The 19,970-nt window shown below is 50.0% G+C and overlaps 1 protein-coding gene across 1 annotated transcript in view; it reads left to right on the top strand.

The window, feature by feature from the left end:
* The first annotated feature begins 17,502 nt into the window (after nucleotides 1-17,502).
* Ttll6 (tubulin tyrosine ligase like 6) overlaps nucleotides 17,503-19,970 on the top strand; it is a 28,643-nt gene continuing 26,175 nt past the window's right edge. Inside the window, 4 exon segments of the mRNA XM_060388401.1 lie at nucleotides 17,503-17,799; nucleotides 18,720-18,760; nucleotides 19,365-19,483; nucleotides 19,618-19,748. Of these exon segments, the coding sequence (XP_060244384.1) occupies nucleotides 17,627-17,799; nucleotides 18,720-18,760; nucleotides 19,365-19,483; nucleotides 19,618-19,748 (464 nt within the window). The 5' untranslated portion in view covers nucleotides 17,503-17,626.

Here is a 19,970-nt window from a genome sequence, read left to right as displayed (position 1 = left end):
CACAGCGTCACAACAGTCACAAGCCCCGCCCCCTCGCCCCGGCCACCTGCAACTTTGAGTACCGCTTTTTTTATCTGCCTCAGAGCAAACTGGTGTTTGCTTTTTTAATTTGCTCAAAATGCATATCTTCGAAAGGAAGTTGAGGGTTTGTTTTACTTCTCCTGGATCTCCATGAAGACTCTGGCTTTTCATCCTGCTCCACACACACACACAGGATTAAGGTAGTGAATACTCGTAATTCCAGTTTTTGGGACGATGAGGAAGGAAGGTCAGCTGTTCAAGGTCAGATTTGACTGAAAAGCATGTTTGAGGCTAGCCTGAGCTGAGACCTTGTCTCATAAATAAATAAATAAATAAATAAAAAGATTAATTTTTAAAAAAAGTCATGCCTCACTCCTGTCCTTAAAGGAGATCTATAAACCTTTTTTGGGATCTCCTGTAACTTTACTCAATAAAGTAAGGTGGGGTTTTTTTTTGCCTTTTTGTTTTATTTTTTTATTTTGTATGTATGTATGTGTGTTTTGCCTGCACACATGTTGATACATGTCCACCACTTGTGAGCCTGATGCCCACCTGGGTCACAAGAGGACTGTGGACCCCTTAGAACAGGGAGTTATGAACTGCTGTGAGCCACTCTGTGGATGTGAACCCAACCCAGGTCCCCTGCAAGAGCAACAAGTACGCTTTACTAAGGAACCAGCTCCTTAGCTTCTTTGTTGTGTTTCTGAGACAGGGCCTCTTTTAGGCTAGCCTTGAACTTAGTTTATTCAGTTTGTTTGTTTGGTTTGGTTTTTCCAGACTGGGTTTCTCTGTGTAGCCTTGGCTGTCCTGCACTCTGCTGACTAGGCCATCCTGGATGGAATTCAGAGATCGGAATGCCTCTGCCTCCCGAGTGCTGGGATTAAAGGCGTGAGCCCTCAATGCCCAGTTTGGCCTTCATTATGTAGATGAGGTTGGTTTTTGTACTCCAGGTATTCCTGTTTCCTCCTGTCCTGAGGCTATAAGCATGTGACTTCACTCCGTTTGTCTTATCTGAGTCACAGATTGAGGAGACTCTCTCTTGATGGCAGCCTCTTTATTATTTATTTATACTTTACTTTTGGTGTTAACTTTTTTGTGGTTTTTCTCTTTTTTGAGACACGGCTTCTCTGTGTAGCCTTGGCTGTCCTGGACTTTGTAGACCAGGTTAGTCTAGAACTCACAGGGACCCACCAGTGACCTATCTGCCTCTGTCTCCCTGAGTGCTGGGATTTCAGGTGTGTGAGGCCAGCTTTTGTATTGTTTTTGTTTGGTTTGGTTTTTCAAGACAGGGTTTCTCCAGGTGGTCCTTGGCTGTCCTGGAACTCACTCTGTAGACCAGACTGGCCTTGAGCTCAAGAGATCCTACAGAGTGCTGGAACTAAAGGTATATGCCACCATACCTGGCAGGTTTTTTGTGTTTGTTTTTTTGTTTGTTTGTTTGTTTGTTTGTTTTGTTTTTTTCCCCTTCAGTCTTGACTAAAGTCATAGCCATTTTAACATGTCTCACAGTGGTTCTCTCACAGAATGGCCTTGAACTCAGAGATACTCCTGCCTCAGCCTCTCAAGTGCAAGGGTTTCAGGTATGAACCACCAGGATAGCTGCCATTTTTTCCCCCCAGAAGATACGCTTGCTGCCTGTGGAAGGTTAAGTTTAGAAGCGTTCCTCCACAAAGGAGTTATAACCATTTGCACCTGGAAGGAAATTCTCTGAGCCACAGTAAGGGCATCTATTCTGAAGCAGTTTCAGATTTCTGACAGGGGAAGAAATGCTCTAAAATTCTGTCCCCCCTCCCGAGCATCTTGGGTTCTCTCCTGCATGCTCTCTGAGCGCCTCCTCTAATACCTGAGGAAGCCAGGTTGGCATAGGGGTTCATGGGAGAATCAGTTGCTGCACAATCCTGGGGACCCAAAGGCTATCCCAAAATTTTAAGAAAAGGCGGAAGGAAGAAGAGCAATACCAAAACCAGCTGATAGCCCGAGTGTGCCCAGCCATCATGAACATGCAGGCACACAAGATAATAACAATAAACACATTTTAATTTTTAAATAGAAGATTTGAAACCTGGTAGTGGTAGCACAGCCACTTAATCCCAGCACTGGGGAGACAGAAGCTGGTGGACCTCTGTGAGTTCAAGGCCAGCCTGGTCTACAGAATGAATTCTAAAGAAAACTGCTGAGCATGGTGGCCCGAGCAGGACTTTAATCCCAGCACTCGGGAGGCAGAAGCAGGCAGATCTCTGAGTTTAAGGCCAGCCTGGTCTACAGAGTGAGTTTTGGGACATCCAGGGCCACACAGAGAAACCATATTTCAATCCCCCTCCCCTCCACACACAAAAGTTGAGGAAGACTTTCCAGTCAAGATCAAACATGCCTATAATCTCAGCAATATTAGTAGGAAGAGGAAGAGGCAGAAAGATCTTTGAAAGTTTGAGGCAGCAGCATTTTAGAAGAGCCCTGGAACTGGGCATTCCTCCTGAGTGATGGCCATTTAACCTTGAGAAATTGCTCGTAAATAATCTTGATTGGGAATTTCCATCCCTTAGTTTAACCTCAGTCACGAGACATTTCTGGCAAACGTGGAATTCTAAGGATGACCGTGTTTGCTTAGGTAATGGTTCCCTAAAACAAGGCCTAGATCTGATAAGAGATTTTGGTATTTGGGAATTGACTTGCTAAAAGACCTTTTGTGTGATGATCAATAAAAACACCCTGCCCCCGAGAAACCTGAACTCGTGCCTCGGTGTTCCTCTTTCTTCCCTTGTCCTGCGTAATCCAGAACACCGACACTACTGTCAGTTCTGGGCTAATCCTAGCTCCTTTGGGAGTCCTTGCCTCAAAACAAGAGCAGAGCATGAGGCAGCTTAGTGCGCTTGTTGCTCTTGCAGAGAACCTGGGTTTGAGTCCCAGCACCCCAGGGGTCTCTGAAGACCATCAGTAACTCCAGTTCCACTTGCCATAATAGGTTTAATAATAGGTGTTCGTCTTCTTTTTTTTGCCATATCTCATGTGACTCTGTCTTGAAACCCTGGCTAGAGGCAGCAAGAGAATGAAGAAAGGACAGATGCACAGACCTGTGTGCATGTGTGGAGAAGCTGGGTCAAGTGGGTTATGTGAATTCTGGGGGTTTTGTTGTTGTTGTTGTTGTTTTTTGAGACTGGGTTTCTCTGTTAAGCCTTGGCTGTCCTGGACTCACTTTGTAGACCAGGCTGGTCTTGAACTCACAGAGGTCCGCCTGCCTCTGCCTCCCTGATTGCTGGGATTATAGGCATGGGTCGTTGGCTACCTCACGTTGGCTGGTAGGTCCAAGAGCATAGCGGTTCTCCAGCTGCTCCAGGGTCATCTATCATTTGGTGTTTTCCTGAAGAAGGAGCCTTTGGATAACCGTGTGGAATGGTTTCCTTGCTTTCCCTCTGTGTGGGCGAACCACCTGTGGACAGCTGGAAGGAGGTAGAGCAAGAGGCAAGCTTGGGAGCATCCTTCCTCCTTGGCTACCTTGTAGCAATTGCTACCTTCACCTCCTCCTTTTCTCCTGCCCTGCGAAGCCCAGCCCTGACCATCTGAAATAATCCAGGCTTTTGGACTTTTCAACTATTTGGCAAAAAAAGAAGGCGGGGAAGGATTTCTCTTCCCGCATTTAGAATTCTCTGGAATCCCATAGGCTTTGCAGGGTATGGATTGATTCCATGCCCCAGGTTTGAGAAAGAGAGGGACTGAATAATCAGTGGGAAGAGAGACACTGCCAATTCAGCCAAGATATCATTGGTTTTCAATCTACATGTGGGCCAAACATGCTACAGCATTAAAAACTTGGGATAGTCAACACTTTTCCTTAAATAAACCAGAGGTGTTCCAGGGAACCTGAGGGAAGAGGATAAAGGTTACCTTAGGCTACATAGCAATTTTGAGGCCAGCCTGGGCTACATGAAATCCTACATACTAGCCATTCCTGATGGTGACCACCTTTAATCCCAGCACTCGGGAGGCAGAGGCAGGCAGATCTCTGAGGGTTCAAGGCCAGCCTGGTGTACAAAGAGGAGTCCAGGACAGCCAGGGCTTGTTACACCGAGAAACCCTGTCTTGAAAAACAAAACAAAACAAAACAAAACAAAAGCCTACACCCTGCACTACCCCCTACTCCCCCGTAAGTGTTAGTAAGAAATGGATGCTCCAAGCACTTTGAAGAAAAACCGAAAAGGCAGCTTTGCGGAGGGCCTTTTTATTCCGTGGAATGTGTCAGTAGATGGATGTGTGGGCCCTTGGGTACACAGAAGGGCTCATGGACTCTGTCTGGCTAATGCAGCTGGGAGGTACAGTGCCCTCTGAGCATGCCTGAGGCCTTGGGTTTTATCCCCAGCACTGGGGGATGGAAAGGGGACGCTGGGCTTGGTGGTTTATAATCTCGAGTACCTAGGAGTTTGGAAGGACTGCCATAACTGTGGGCTACACAGCAAGTCCCTGCCTCAAAACAGCAAATAAATAAATAAAAATAAAGGAATACGCCAGTTGTATTTCCCTTGTGGTGAGGGTGCTTCTACCGAATATGATTCCTTGTTTCAGGAAACCTTCCACGCCAGGAAAAGGATGCCTGAAAAACAGCCAAGCACAGCTCCTTTCCAGGACAGCTGTCTCCTAGGAGGTATACGAAGGTGAAGGGGTGAAGACAACAGGATTTAGCCAGGGAGCTCTGCCGGGCAGACCCACTGCCAGGGCCTCTGTCTTTCAGTGGCCCCAGACACGGTGACATGGGGCAGCTCAGAAAAGGAGGGCCAGCTGGCGGTGGTTTCCATCTCTGCTTTGCTGGCATTGCTAGTGAGGAGGGAAGAAGAGAAGAGCGGGCCCTAGGATAAGACTAAGCCATGGCTGGACCATCTCCCTTCTGTACACGTTGGTTTCCCCATCTGAAAATGGGATGTTCTGAGGGTGGGGTTTGTTGCTTCAAAAACTCTCCTGATTTAGCAGGAGTTCTAATTCTGGGATTGTATACATTTCTGTGTGTGTGTGTGTGCGTGTGTGTGTGTGTGTGTGTGTTCCTGTGTGCACATCCTCCCGAGTGCATGTGCTCTCTGCTTTGTTTTCTTTCCTTTTCTTATTTCTCCTGTGGTGTGTGTGTATGTTTTTGTATATGTGTCAGCACGATTGTGTGGATGTGTGTGCAAACATGTGGAGGCTGTCAAGAATCATTCATGAGGGGCTGGAAGAGATGGCTCAGAGGTTAATTAAGAACACTCGCTGTTCTTCCAAAGGTCCTGAGTTCAATTCCCAGACAACCACATGGTGGCTCACAACCATCTATAGTGAGATCTGGTGTGCAGGCAGAATGTTGTATAAATAATAAATAAATCTAAAAACAAAAAAAACAAATACATTCATGACTGCCCTCCCAGCTTTTCGAACTGAGGCAGACCCAGAGCTATTAGTCTTGCTACTCCGTTTGTTCCAGGGAATCCCTCTGGGGCCTGAATTACAGACAAGCAGTTACGCTTCTGTGGGACTTAAGTGGGTTTCTGGGGACCAGAACGCTGGTACCCTCTTCAATCTCCCCATCCCATCCCAACCTTATTATTACTTTTCAAGCTTTGTTTACTACCAAAGGAACACAGTCTAGTCTCCAGGTTATAGACAGTGTCCAAGACAATTCAAGCAAAGCCCCCACAGGGTTCCTCTATAGTCATTAGTGCTTCCATGATGTGGTGGCTTGAATATGTCCCCTATTGTCTCAGGGATTTGAACACTTGATTCCCAATTGGTGGCCCTATTGGAAAGGTTTTAGGAGTTGTGGCCTTATCGGAGGAGCCACGTCCCCGGAAGCAGGCTTTGAGAATTTAGACTCACGCCATTGCTGTTTCTGGTTTGTTCTCTCTGCTTCATGCTTGTGGTGCAAGCCGTGGGCTCTCGGCTCTTCCTCCAGCAGCTGCCTCTGCGCTACCGTGGACTCTCTCCCTCTGTAACTCTAAGACCAAATGAGAGCTTTCTCTTTTAAATTTCCTTGGCCATGATGTCTTACCACAGCAGGGCAAACCGCTGTATGGGGAGAAAACCCCCGTCTTCGTAGCTCTCCACCTGATTCGTTGAGATAGGGTCTGTAACTGGATCTCAGCCCAGAGACACCGGACAAGACTAGCTGGCCAGGGAGCGCATTTCTGCCTCTCCAGCATTAGGATTACATGCTACCGTGGCTGGCTTTTTAACATGTGTGCTGGGGGGATTGTGCTACGGGGACATCGTGGACAGTGATGTCACCCCAACCCAGTGGTATACGTTTCTACAACATCCTCACGAGATTTACAGACTTAAAGAAAAGTACATCTAGGCAAGGTTTCTCCTCCTGAGCCCCCTGCCCCTTCCCCACTGTACCTTGAGAAGCGTGGCTTTATTTTGTCCGTGCCGGGAAGAAAGCCTTGCCAGGAGGGACTCTGATTTGAGCACCAGAATAAAGATTTTTTTTTTTTTCCTAATTAACTACTTGAAAGGATCCCAAGCATGGGAAAGAGCCTGCATGTGCAAATGTCAGCTGCTGAGCAAATGAAGTTTCTGGGGATGGGGGGTGTCTTTGTTGTTTCACTATATTTATTGAGTCAGGTGGGTGCCTTAGGTATGAAAGCAACATCAAGAAGAACAGGATCAAAAGACCTGCTCTCCCCCTCCCCCAACACTTGCACCCTATTTGGAGTGCTCAGGTGGGGACCCAGTCCAAACATTTTAACAGCTGGAAAAACCCTCTCGACACAGTCTTTCAGTATGTCACACCTTGGCAAGTGAGTTATTTATTCTTTGTCTCTTTCTCTCTCTTTCTTTTAGACAGGATCTTAGTATCCAGGCTGGCCTTGAACTGACTATACTGCTGAGGGTAACTTTGAATTTCTAGTTCCTGATGATGTGATTGCAGGCCACAACACCCCGTCTATGAGGTGCTGGGGAATTGAACCCAGGGCTTCGTGCATGGGCGAGCACTCTACCCATTAAGCTGCTTCTCCAGCCCTCCTCCCTTTTCTCCTCCTTCTCTTCCTTCAGTTCCCTGGCCTTTCCTCTCTTTTCTTTCATTTCCCCTTTCCTGATTTATTTACTTACAGCATTGCATTTTTCCTTTATTCTCCAGGGGGAGAGGTGCATGCAGTCTTCCATGGCATGCAGCCCCAAGTTTCCCCGCATTTGGGGAAATCCCTGGGAGCAGCCCATCTGGAGCGCAATGGGTAAACCTGTGTTTTGGAGACAGGGTCTCACTCTATGATTCAGGCTGGCCTAGAACTCACAATGCAGCCTGGGCTGTCCTCAAACTTTCAGCAGTTCTCCTGCCTCTACGTTCTGAATACTGGGATTACAGGTACATAAAAACCATATCTGCTAGGTTTTTTTGTTTGTTTGTTTGTTTCTGAGACAGGGCTCTCTGTGTTGCCTTGGCTGTCGCTGCCTCGCAGAGACCTGGGATTACAGGTGTGTACCACTGCACCCATTTCTTTGTTTTGTTTTGTCTTTGAGTCAGGGTCTCCCTTTGTAGCCGAGGCTGGCCTAGAATTTTCCACATAATCCAGGCTGCTGGATTCCCAGTTCTGCTTCAGTCTCCAGGTTGCTAGCTTTACAGGTCTGTGACACTACACCCAGCTGCCTTTCCAGTTTCTGGTTTACAAAGCACAAATCACCAGGGTTCTCTGACTTTTTGGCCCTTGCTCTCTGGCCTGAGGTTAGGCCTGAAGGTTGAAGCCTGCTTTGGCTACAGTAGGGGCAGCTCTTCCGCTCACCTTCTTCTTGTCATCACCCCTGAAAGGATACCCTTGCCAGACATAGGCCTAACAGCTCCCACTGCAGACAATTCTCTTGTAAATATGGAGAACCTTTGCTGTTCCCTCTTGAATCCTCTCCTTCATTTCCATCACAATCTCAATCCAGAGGGATGGGATGGGGTAGGGAGGTGGGATCGATGTCCGTCACCCCCTCCCCTTGAAACCTAAGCCTCAGCAGATTGGTGAAGATGATTTGGGAAGGAGAACTTCTGCTGGGTGGCCAACTGATGGTGGTCACTTGGGCCCTTAGAGCACTAGAGAGGAGAAGGGAGAAGGGTGGGGTGTGGGTGTGTGTGGTGAAGAGGTTTCTGGACGTGCACAGATGCTGCTGATTTCACTTTGATCTATTCACTCCAAGGTGAATGTAAACATCAGGTCACGGGGGCTGCCGCGGTCCTCAAGGTCATGCTAAATCTCTGCCTCTGCCTCCTGCCAGTCTAGATTAGCAGGTGAGAAGCAAATCTCCAGCTCAGTAGACCAGCTCCTTGTAGGACTGGGGATGAAGGCAGCTGTTGCCACTCCCAACTGCCCTTCCTCACTGCTTATCAACCAAACCCAGGACCCTGTGCATACTAGGCAAATTGCTATTAAGATAACCTCGTGGGGCTGAGGAAATGGCTCAGTGGTGAAGGGCACTGTCTGCTCTTCCAGAGGTCCTGGGTTCAATTCCCAGCAACCACATGGTGGCTCACAACCATCTGTAGTGAGATCTGATGCCCTCTTCTAGCATGCAAGTGACTTACAGATAGAGCATTCATATACGTAAAATAAATAATTCTTTAAAAAAAAAGATACACCTCATCACAACACTTTTTCTAGGGTACCCTAGGAAGGAAGTTTCTCTGGTAAAGATATCTCTCTCAACCCTCTCAGGTTTATGGCAACTGCTTTATTCAGATAAGAGAAATTCTGATGCAGTTTCTTTGTCCATGAAGCATAGGTCAAACTTCTTCCATTTGGAACAATTTTATGCTATGTTAGTAGGGGTTTTGTTCTCCTGGAACTCACTCTGTAGACCAGGCTGGCCTTGTGCTCACAGAGATCTGCCTGCCTCTGCCTCCTGAGCACTGGGATTAAAAGTATGTGCCACCACAGCCCTGACTGTTTCTGACTTAATGAACGGTGCTGCTTGGAACCTTTCCCCGCTGGGCAATGGCAGAAAGCAGCTCTCGGGAACAGAACTAGGGTCACATCTGGTGATTATCCTGTGTGGTTAGAGAAGGGAGTCAGAAGGAAGCGGGCCCTCCAGGGCACCTTCACAGGACACTCTTGGGCAAGGCTCAAGGGCCAACACAAATCGGGTGAGGTCAACAGGGGACAGGGAGGTGAGGCCTCATGGCCTCTTGGCCTTGGGTTTCATCCCTGAATTTTTTGTTTTGTTTCTGGCTTCCAGAGTTTGATTTGTAGCCCAGGCTGCCTATGGTGTAAAATTCTGCTTCTCTCATCCTGGGATGACAGATTACAGACTTGTGCCACCTTGGTGTCCCGCCGCGGGCCCTCCCCACCCCCACCTGCATTTGCCCATTGATTCCTAACTCCAGGACACACTCATGGGCACAAAATTCCCAGTCCACCTGCTAAAAAAACCCCGGGAAAGTTTCCTGAATTAATTTGGGACAGGCTGTCTACATCACACTTATGCAGCACTTGCAGGTATAGGGTTCCTGGAAGGACGCTATTTCTCGGGGCGTGTTTCCTCCCATTACTCTGCAGTCCGGTCTCAGCAGTAAGGATCCGTTCCTTGTCTTCTCCGGACTAAACATTTCAAAAGGAACGGCCACATTCCAGTGACAGCAGGTCAAGCACGGGGGAAAAAAAAATGAAAAGTGAAGAGGAACACGTGGAGTTGTAGCTCAATGTGGAGTTGGCAGCGCGCGTGCTTAGCACGTGCTCAACAGTACGGCTAAACCGGATGTAGGTCAACCCCCAGCATGGCTAAACCGGATGTAGTAGCAGGTACCTGTGATCCCAAGGCAAGAGGATCAGGAGTTCCAGGCCAGACAAAACCTTGTCTAAAAAAAAAACAAAACAAACGAATTCTTTGTTCTTTGCACAAACTGTGAATTAACACTTGCAGGAAGAGCTTTTATTTTCCTGCCTGACTTTGCAGGCAGTGTGGCCGGTGGTAGTATAGGTTAAGACAGGAGGACTGAATCCAGTCGCTACCAAAGCTCCCCACCATACATATAATCAAAAGGTGGTTGTGAGATCCCAGCCTCCTTAAGAGTCTCACCCACTCTTCAGCTGGCGAGGGCGGTCCTCTTTTGGAGACCATGACCCGTGCAAACTCTGAAGGCGACACCATGAGGAGCCTTGAGCGCCTCACTATAGGTTTTCAAGACTCATTTTGCTGGGACAGAAGCCAACCCCTCGGAAAGCCCAAGGCCCCCACAGTTACACACATTCCCAATATCCCTCCAATCCACTGCTCTCACCGAGAGCATCAGTTCCTGGGCCCGGGAGAAGCCCCGGCCCTGGAGAATCTGCAAGCAAAGTCAGCCGCTCTCGCCGCTGACCTGAAGGTTGCAGAAATTTAGGATTGCTGCGTTCCGCCCGCGCCTGCGTAAAGGGGACCCCCCCCACCTCCCCAAAGTCCAGACAGACCCAGGGGGACCCCCGCGGGGATGCGGGCTGGGAGGGGCGGGGCGGGGCCAAGCAGACAGCAGCGGTCGCCGCGCCCCTCGCGCTGGGCGGCACAGCCCGAGCGTCCCCCGCGTCTCCAGGGACAACCTTGGCTCTAGCCTCCGCGGGCGCGGCGACGGTTATTCAGATTCCCGACCGAGGGGCCATGGCCGCCTGCTGCAGGGGCCAATCGAAAGCCTGGGAGGCCCTGTATGCAAATATGAGGGCCGGGCAGACCCGAGGTTAGGAAGGGCGCAGGTCGGGGGGCCTGGGGACCCGGCGGGTGGCAGCCAATGGGAACCTGGCTTCTTGCTCACGGGAGGAGTGGGCCCGCTAGGGTGGTTGCGGGAGATCGGTGCCATCCAGCCGGGCGGAGCCGGGGAATAGCCACCGCGGGTAAGGAAGATGGGTGCTGGCCCCCAGTCGCTGCCTCCTGGCGTGGTCTCCCTAAAACCCTGGCTCCGCACAGGGCCACCCCTGTGCCTTCCTCGACGGCGTTCCACGACGCCGGCCTCTCACCCTCACGAACCCCCTAGTACATCGCTTCTCCGTCCCTGGTGCTAACACTCTTTCACTTCCCGCCCTTCCCGGTTTGCCACACCTAACGCCACCTGGGGGCCGGCTCTTGGAGACCGAGCGTGTCTGGGACACTCGGCACCCCTCGTCCCGCACCCCTCGCCTGGCCCCTTTCTTCATCACCCGTCTTCCTTTGTCCGAATGGCCCTTTCAGAAAGATAATTTCGATTGTTTTTCTTTTTCATGCCTGGAATGAGCCCTGTGCCTACAGGATGCCTCCATTCTGTTTCCAGTTTGTTTGGCTGGTATTTTGGTTTTGTTTTTTTTGTTTTTAAACAGGGTCTCTCTGTGTAGCCCTGGCCGTCCTGGCACTCACTCCGAAAACCAGGCTTACAGAGATCCTCCTGCCTCCGCCTCCCGAATGCGGGGATGAAAAGCGGGCGACTGCACCCGGGCCCCCATCATTCTTGTCAGTCAACCCCTCCATCTATTCATTCCCGCTGTTTGTAGGACTCCGGCAATGCGTTCAGTCTTGCAAAAGACCGCACTGAAAAGCTTCCCACCCTCTGGAGCAGAGCCAGGGGGAGAATGGTTAACGTGCGTAATCCTTCAGCGGTGGCCGCAAGGCCCGCGTGGTGGAGCCTGTCTGTGATCCCAGCACTTCGGAGGTGGAAGAGCAGGAAGTCAAGGCTGGCCAGCCTGGGCTACATGAGACCTATGTCACAAAGCAAAAACAAAACAGAAAAGAGAAAGAACGTGGTCGTCCTCTGGTCTTCCAAATCACCTGCAGGGCGATGGCTGGGGCCATGCCAGGACTCATTGCCTCCCCCTGGTGGCCAAACGGACACTTTCATGTACAAATCATAGGGTTTGGCTGCTAATTCAAATTTTTGTGTTGTTTAGTTTTGTTTTTGAGACAGGGTTTCTCTGTGTGTAGCCCTGGCTATGCTGGACCAGGCTGGCCTCGAACTCACAGCGATCCTGCCTGCCTCTGCCTCCCAAGCGCTGGGATTAAAGACATGCGCCACCACTGCCCGGCAGGGTTGCTTATTCTTGACTTGGTAGAGCTCAAGATCAAACTGGTGCTAACAGGGGAGTCGGTATCAGTGTGTACTGTCCTGAGGTATCCTAGTTGGAAAGGTGGAATGGACAATTCTTACGCCATTAGGAGAAAACAAAGACATTAACAGAACAACTTCCAGTCTTCTTTTGTTTGAGGGGGTGTTGTTTGGGTTTTTGTCTGGTTTTTGAGATGGGGTCTCACTATCTATCTCTGGCTAGGGTACAACTTACAGTGTAGACTAGACTGGCCTTAAATTCACTGCAACCTGACTGCCTCCACTATATATGTATTTATTTATTTTTAATTTTATTTTATTTTATTTTTGGGACAGGGCCTTGCTTGTAAGCCAGGCTGGCCTGGAACTCTCAGGGACCCCCCCCCCCTTTTCAGCCTCCCGTGTGCTCGGATTATAAGCACACAAGCCCGTGCCTGACTGTAACCTTCTCTCCCGAGCTCTCCAACAGACTTGGTCCATTTTATCTGTCTGCTGTCCTTGCTCAAGGGGGAGCTGAATGAATTTTGGTCTTGGCCTCTGTGAATGGTCAGTTCGCCTCCCCTAGTCCAGATGGGCGTTAGTTAGGGTGTGCATGCACTTGCCTGAGTGAGCGCTGTTCTGAGAGTAAAAGGGTGTTTCAATCTGATTGCCTTCAAGGTCTCTTTCCTGCTGTAATATTGAGGAATTCCTCGAGAGCTTAGAAAACATCCTAAATCCATTCCTGGGTCTGATTCTTTGCATCCCATAATCTGGGTAACTGGGTGTGGCGGTGCATGCCTGCAATGCCAGAAATTGAGAGGTAGATATAGAGAGATCACAAGTTTAAGGTCACTGTCGAGTGTTTGGCAAGCTTCAGCCCAGCCTCGATTTAGCTGGGCCAATTCTATTTTTTTTTTTTTCCTGAGACAAGGTTTCTCTCTATAGCCCCCCATGCTATCCTGGTACTGTGTGTGTGTGTGTGTGTGTGTACTGGTACTCTCTTATTAGACCAGGCTCGCCTCAAATTTACAGAGATCTGCCTGCCTCTGCCTCTGAGCGTTAGGATCAAAAAAGTGTACTACCCTGCCTGGCTTAATTCTAATTTTTTTTTCTGATATCAAAATTAAAATGCTTTGGTGGGTGGGAATCTCTGGGGTATGGCTTGATGATAGAGCATGTGCCTAGCTTCTTGAGGGTTTAATCCCTGTATAACAAAAACGAATGGGTGAATGATTTTTAATTCAGACCTTTTATTCAGCTGCTTTTTATTCTAACTTAGAGTTGCTTGGGGAAATAAAAAGGGCAGGGTCCAGCAGGAGCAGAATCACCCACCCGTCATGCCCCCCACCCCGCCCCCCCACCCCACCCCCCCGTGAGGTCTGGGCCAGACCCCAGCCCTCAAACAGAGACCAAAACAGACAGACTGCCTGCTTACAGGCTCAGGAGCAAAACTGCTAGGTTCAGATGTGCCTGTAATCAGGCACATAGGGTATCAACGAGACAAGCGGGCTGGGTGAAAAAAATCAGGCCGGGCACAGCGGCTCAATTTGTAATCCCAGCAGCACTCAGGAGCCTGACGCAGGAGGTTTGAGTTCAAGGCCACCTACTGCTGCACAGAGTCCCAAGCTTAAGGAGAAAACGGGTACATGGTGCCCATGATCAAGAAAGAAAGAAGAGAGGGTGGGTGGTGGCCCAGAAGCTGAAAGGATCTGTCACCCAAACTTGGCAACCTGAGTTCAATCCTTGGGACCAGCCAGGTAGAAGGAGAGAGCCATTTCCAGCAAGTTGTCCTTGCGTATTGTGGAGGTCAAAGGACATGTGTGCCTGCATATAAGCACTTACACATGTGGATTAAATAAATAAAATTTAATGAACCTTTAAAGAAAGAAAATGGAGAGAGAGAGAGAATGCCTGCAAGTGTGGTAATGCAAGCCTGTAATCAGAGCACTTGGGATGCTGAAGCAGAAGGATTAATAGCAAGTTCCAGGCCAGCCAGGGCCACACACGGCAAGGCTCTGTCTCAAAACGCTAATAATAGGGGCTGGGGAGATAGCTCAGAGGGTGAAATGATCGTTGTGTGAACATGAGGGTCTGAGTTCCAGTCTCCAGCGTGTGCGTAATCCCAGCACTCATGGGGCAGAGACAGGCAGATCTCAGGGGCTTGCTGGCCAGCAGTCTAGCCAAAATGCTAACTCCAGGCTCCAGGCTCAGTGAACAGAGCTGTCTCAAAAAACAAGCTGGGTAAGCGTCACCCAGCATCGACCTCCGGCCCCTGCAAATCCACCTGCACATTGCGCATACACGCACCACACAAGTGCAGACACTAAAACATTTGTCAGTTCTCTCAGTGCCGCTGTAAACACAAAGCTGCCCCCGCTTGGCTTCTGTGCCGTAAGCACCTCACGCATGTGAAGGGAACACGGAGAAGAGAGTCCTCAGCGGGGCTGTGGTGGCACACGCCTTTAATCCCCGCACTCAGGAGGCAGAGGCAGGGAGATCACCTGGTCTACAGGGTGAGTCCTAGGACAGCCAGGGCTACACAGAGAAACCCTGTCTCAAAAAACAAAATAGAAAAATACTGCTCCTAATTATTGATATGAAGGAATGTAGACCTACTTTTCAAAAGAAATAGAAATCTCTGGGTTTTGTTTAGGTTTTTTTATAAGAACAACCGTGCATGACTTCACTTCAGAGGATCCTCTGCCCTCCCTTGGCCTTCTCAGGCACAAACACCCAAACAAAACACCCACACAAAATGAAAACATTAACGTCTGAAGAAAGAGCAATGGGCGCGGTGGCCCACGCCTGTTACCCCAGCACTAGGGGAGGCAGAGGCAGGTGGACCTCTGTGAGGTCTACAAAGCAAGTCCAGGACAGCCACGGTTACACAAAGAAACCCTGTCTTTAAAAAAAAAAAAATCTGAAGAAACAAAGGGACCAAAAACAAACTGCCTACATGTAGCAAGGACCGTTGCTTGCCATTTTGTACCCGTCTCGGGTCCCACCTTGGTGGCTCTTGTATTGTAGGTGGCCTAGAATACAGGGCAGGCAGGATGGAGGCGAGCAGAGGCCCTGAGGAACCTCTGAACCTCTCTTGAGCAGTGGGTGGGTCCCATTTCTTGCTGTGCATGCTCTGTCCCACAAGAACAAACAAAATTCGACTTTGTGTGTGGGCATGCGCTTGCAGCCGGGTCTCAGACAGGAGAGTTCATGATTTCTCCTGCCTCAGCCCCACAACTTTTCTTCTCTCTGAGGCAGACGTGATTTATCCTTACCGTTTGGGCAAGGCCCTAAAAAAAAAAAAAGAAAAAGAAAAAAGAAAGAAAAGAAAAGCAAAGACAATCCACAATTCCAGAGTTCAAATTCAGGGTCAGTTTCTCCCCAAGTTAACATTAACCTTTGGGTAAACGAGCCACTCCTGGAGGAGGGATTGGTAAAGAGGAACATTGTGGAAAGCCTGGGGGTGTGGGTGTGGGGGGAACTGTTCGTTTACCTTTGAGGGAGCAGCCCAAGGCCAAGGCGTGATGTTCCCCAGTTCTCCCGAACATTGCCAAGTGTGTGCTGTCCAGTGGGAACATTGACTCCCACGCGGAGAGTTTCTCCCCGGTTGTCCTGAGGGCAGCCATGTTTTCCAAGAGTGAAGAAACAAGCGCAAACCGTTGGCCAGTGCAACAGTTTCTGCCCTCTTTCCCAGGGGTGGTGGCGAGCGTTTCTCTGTGTAGCCCTGGCTGTCCTGGACTCGCTTTGTAGACCAGGCTGGCCTCGAACTCACAGAGATCAGCCAGCCTCTGCCTCCCGGAATGCTGGGATCACAGGTGTGTGCCACCGACCCCGGAAAGACATGTATTTGAAAACACCCTGGCCAAAGCACAGCAGTATGTCACAGGAAGGCTTATTCATAGGTAGCCTTTGCGATTAGATCTGACCTGTCAGGTTAGGTTCAGGCGAGGGGCGGAGAGGAGCGTAAGGGTGCCATGGTGTCAGAGACATGGCTGTAGGGTATAAGTGTTGTCTAGAATCAAGTTTAGGCGAGGAATGGAGACGATTCCTAAGAGATGCTGGTGCTAGTTAGCCCAAACTGTTAAAATTCCCCTGGGGTGTAACATGATGAACACACATGTGAGCACACGCTCATGACACACACCCACGCACAAGCGCACACACACACACACACACACACGGAAAGCTACATGATCATCTGAGCCATCTAATCCCTGAATATCGCCTTTTTATCTGTTTTGAAGACAGGGTCTCATGTAGTCCAGGCTAGCCTCTAACTCTAGATTCGCTGAGATTGACTGACCTTCTGACCCTCCTTCATTCACCTCCCACATGCTAGGAATTACAGGTGCGTGCCACCATGCCTTGCCCTGGCCCTCATCGTAGGAGAAGACTCACGCTCAAACAGAGGTAGGGGTACACACCTGTAACTCTGGCATTTGGGGAGGGAGGGGATGAGAAAGGAGGATTGGCATGATTTGGAGGCCAGCCTGGGTTACATAGTGAGGCGCTGTCTCAAACAGACAGACAGACAAACAGGAGACAAAAAACAAATTCCCAAAGAAGTAAAAGACAACTATACAGAAAGTTTGTTTCTTTATTTTTATTTTTGTTGTTGTTTTTAAGACAAGGGTTTGTGTGTGTGTGTGTGTGTGTGTGTGTGTGTGTGTGTAGTCTTGGCTGTTCTGGACTCTCTTGGTAGACCAGGCTGGCCTTGAAGCCACAGAGATCTGCTTGTCTCTGCCTCCCTTGTAGCCAGACCCTAGCCATAATCCCCAGCTTGAAAACGTGTTTTAGGATGTTTAGATAATGTTAACATTGGAAGCGACTTACATGGCCAACAATGAGGCAAGGGTTGGTTTGACTTAGGCACATTCCTTCTATGGAGTGTTTCATAGCTTTTAAAGACCTGGACCGTGCTGGCTGTTCAGACCGCTCAGCAGGTGGGTGACTGACTGACTACCCACCTGAGCGCAATCCCAGAGCCCACAAATCAAGAGGGAATTGATTTCCATAGGCTGTCCTCAAACACACACACACCCCACAATATGGGGGCTGGAGAGATAAGCCATCTCTCCCGTGTGTACTGGTTTTTAAGAGCCGTTGGGAACGGAGGTCCGTTGACCTGCAGCCACCTACCTGTCTGTCTTCATTCACGCCTGCATCTTGACGTGTGAGGACTGAGTGCAGCAGTATAACAGTTAACAGAACTCAGCTCATCTCCGCTTCACCCTGGGGACTCAATCCCTTAGCGAGGAAGGCTCGAGGCTTGGTTCTGAGGCCGTCTCCAGGCACAGACTCGCTTTAATAATAAGATTGTTTACCAGGTGGTAACGTGCTCAGCAGCTCGGCCTCTTTCTGAAAACCCCTGACGGCCGAAACGGAGGCCGGGGTTGGCTAGGTGAATCCCCAAGGTCAGAGTCCTTGGCAAAGGTGGAATTAGTTCTCTCCCTGAGCGTGCACCAAGAGCAGGTTGGAAGGGGGTGCTTTTTTTTATAAAAGGCAGCTAGTTACTTGGTGAACTCCGCTTCACCAGCCACATGCGCAGGGGAGGAGGGCCCCCTACAGGTGGCCCCATGGAACTGCTGTTCGCTCTGCCCTCTCTCCAGGGAGGGCTGGTGTTTCCCCAGAGCCTCCTCCAGGGCTAGGAAGATGCTACAGTGCCTGACTTCGGAAGGCGAGGAAGAAGAGGACGAGAGGGAGGGGAGTTCCATAGAAGATCTAGAAGAGCTAAACGAAAGTGTCACCCTGGATTTGCTCAGAGACAACACACACAAGAGGCTTCAGAACGCCCAGCAGCAAGGCAAGAAGAGGAAGAAAAAAAAGTTAGTATTAAAAAACAAAAAATGAAACGAGGAGTCTGGGGGGTGAGGGTGGGGGAACAGTGCTGATGAGAACAGGAAGGACCCGGAGGGAAGAGGGGAAAGGAGACACAAGGGCTTGTCCCGTCTAGATCACACCACTTTCAGGTCACATAAAAGAACCCACTATTACTGTTCGGTTTTATGGAATCCCGTAACAGTGTGTAACCCTGGCATCCACACCTTGCTCCGATTTTTGTTCTGTTTGTGTTTACAATGCCCTTTAAAGACTGGGTGGGGAGGAAGCTCCTTGCTGAGGGAGTAAGAAAAAAATCTCCCTCCCTATGAGCGTGTCCTGGGACTTTCGCTCACTTGCAGCGTAACAGGACCGGGGCGGCCTGCCGGCCGTGGTGGCTTGGTGACCCCCGGGGGCAGTTTTGCGCCTCCCGGGTCTGGGTCGATACTCCGCTGTGCCTTGTGGACAGCTTGGCTGCTTTCTAAACAGCTCCCCTTGGTGGGGAGAAGGAGGAGACGATATTTTAGCCAAAAATAGGGGATTTAAAAAATTCTTTTCCCCAGTGGGCCGATGGTGTAAAAAGCACAGGGGCCAGTGGGAATGTGGCCTGGTGTTAAAGTGCTTACCTTTCGGGCGGGAGGCCCTGGGTTCGAGTCCCTGTAACTGACAAAATCAAAAAGGGGTTTGGGGCAGTGATGGCAGCATGAAGCCTCAAGCAGAATCAGCCCTAACTGTAACACGGAGAGTAACGGAGCTCTTCAGTCTGTGCTTCCTGCCGTCTGCACCCTTTCACCCCCATCCATAGTGACGGGGATGAGCCGGCCCTGGGCGCGTAGTGTGACAGCTATGGAACGCCTGTCTGGTCCCAGCCCCGTGTTCTGGCCAGGACATCTGTCTGTCTTGCTGTCTGCCTTCTTCTCTTTTCCAGATGATTGGTGATCAATCTATCCAACTGCCGGTATGAGAGTGGTAAGCATCTGTGTTCAAGGGATCAGTGGCGGGGACCGAAGGGTGTGGACGGGGTCACCCCTGGGTGTGCCCAAAGGCGGGAGACAGGGCCCCCAATTCCTTGGCTCTCGTGCCTCCAAAAACTGTTAGAGGACACCGGAACCATCATTCTAAAAACCGTAGGCTTGGGCCATGGTGGTGTGCAGGAGCTATAGCCTTGTTTATTTATGTATGTATTTGGGGCAGGGCTTCACTGTGTAGCTCAGGCTAGCTTGAGACTCAACCGTGTCAAACGCTTTTTAACCTCACTGACCAAGCCTGGCTCTAGATTATTGTTAAGCACTGGTTTACATTCAGAGTTTAGTGTTTGGGGGGCAAGCCAGAGGCCTCTTCCTGGGCAAGGGAAGCCAGATTAGGCCTAACATGCAATCCCAGCTAGCCCCGGATGCATCTTGCCAAGTTTCCATTCTCCGCGCTCTTTCTTTGCCCTGTCCACAAGGCGAAACGGCTCTCTTGTTCCAATACCCGATCTGGGAATGCATAGGAAAGGGACCTCCCCACTCTGAGTTCGTCCCTGCTTCTGTCCCTCACAGACCTTTTCTCCCCCTCTCCAACTTCTTCGCAGTGCGCAGGGCCGCCCAGCAGTATGGCCTTCGAGAGGCAGGTGACAATGACGACTGGACTCTCTTCTGGACCGACTACTCAGTGTCGCTAGAGCGCGTGATGGAAATGAAGAGTTACCAGGTTCGCTCCTCCCCGGGCCTGCGGCTTCCGGCCGGCGGTGGCTCCGTTTGGATCCCTGGCTCTGAAGGGATCGATCGCATAGCCCTGCTTCCCGCTCAGCCGTAGTTGCTCACGAGTCCCGGCTTCCTTTGCAGAAAATCAATCATTTTCCTGGGATGAGTGAGATCTGCCGCAAAGACTTGCTGGCCCGGAATATGAGCCGTATGCTAAAGATGTTTCCTAAGGACTTCCATTTTTTCCCTAGGACCTGGTGTCTTCCTGCTGAGTGAGTACCGGCTGCTTGCATCTCCTCTTCACCCCCCATTTGTTCTCTCTCTCTCTCTCTCTCTCTCTCTCTCTCTCTCGCCCTGATTTCCCAGCCGCTCCTCACCCTTTCCATAGGACCTTCTATATTTTCCCCTGCTGTTCAGGAAGAAAAAAGGGTAAGGGTGTGTCCAAGGTTGAAAAAACACAGGCTCCCGCTGTAAAACGAGATGACAGTTAAGGC

The sequence above is a fragment of the Meriones unguiculatus genome, chromosome 7 (genome assembly GCF_030254825.1).
Source record: "Meriones unguiculatus strain TT.TT164.6M chromosome 7, Bangor_MerUng_6.1, whole genome shotgun sequence".
Lineage (NCBI taxonomy): Eukaryota > Metazoa > Chordata > Mammalia > Rodentia > Muridae > Meriones > Meriones unguiculatus.
The sequence above is the reverse complement of the archived record's forward strand: the minus strand, read 5'-3'. Positions and strand labels throughout refer to the sequence as shown.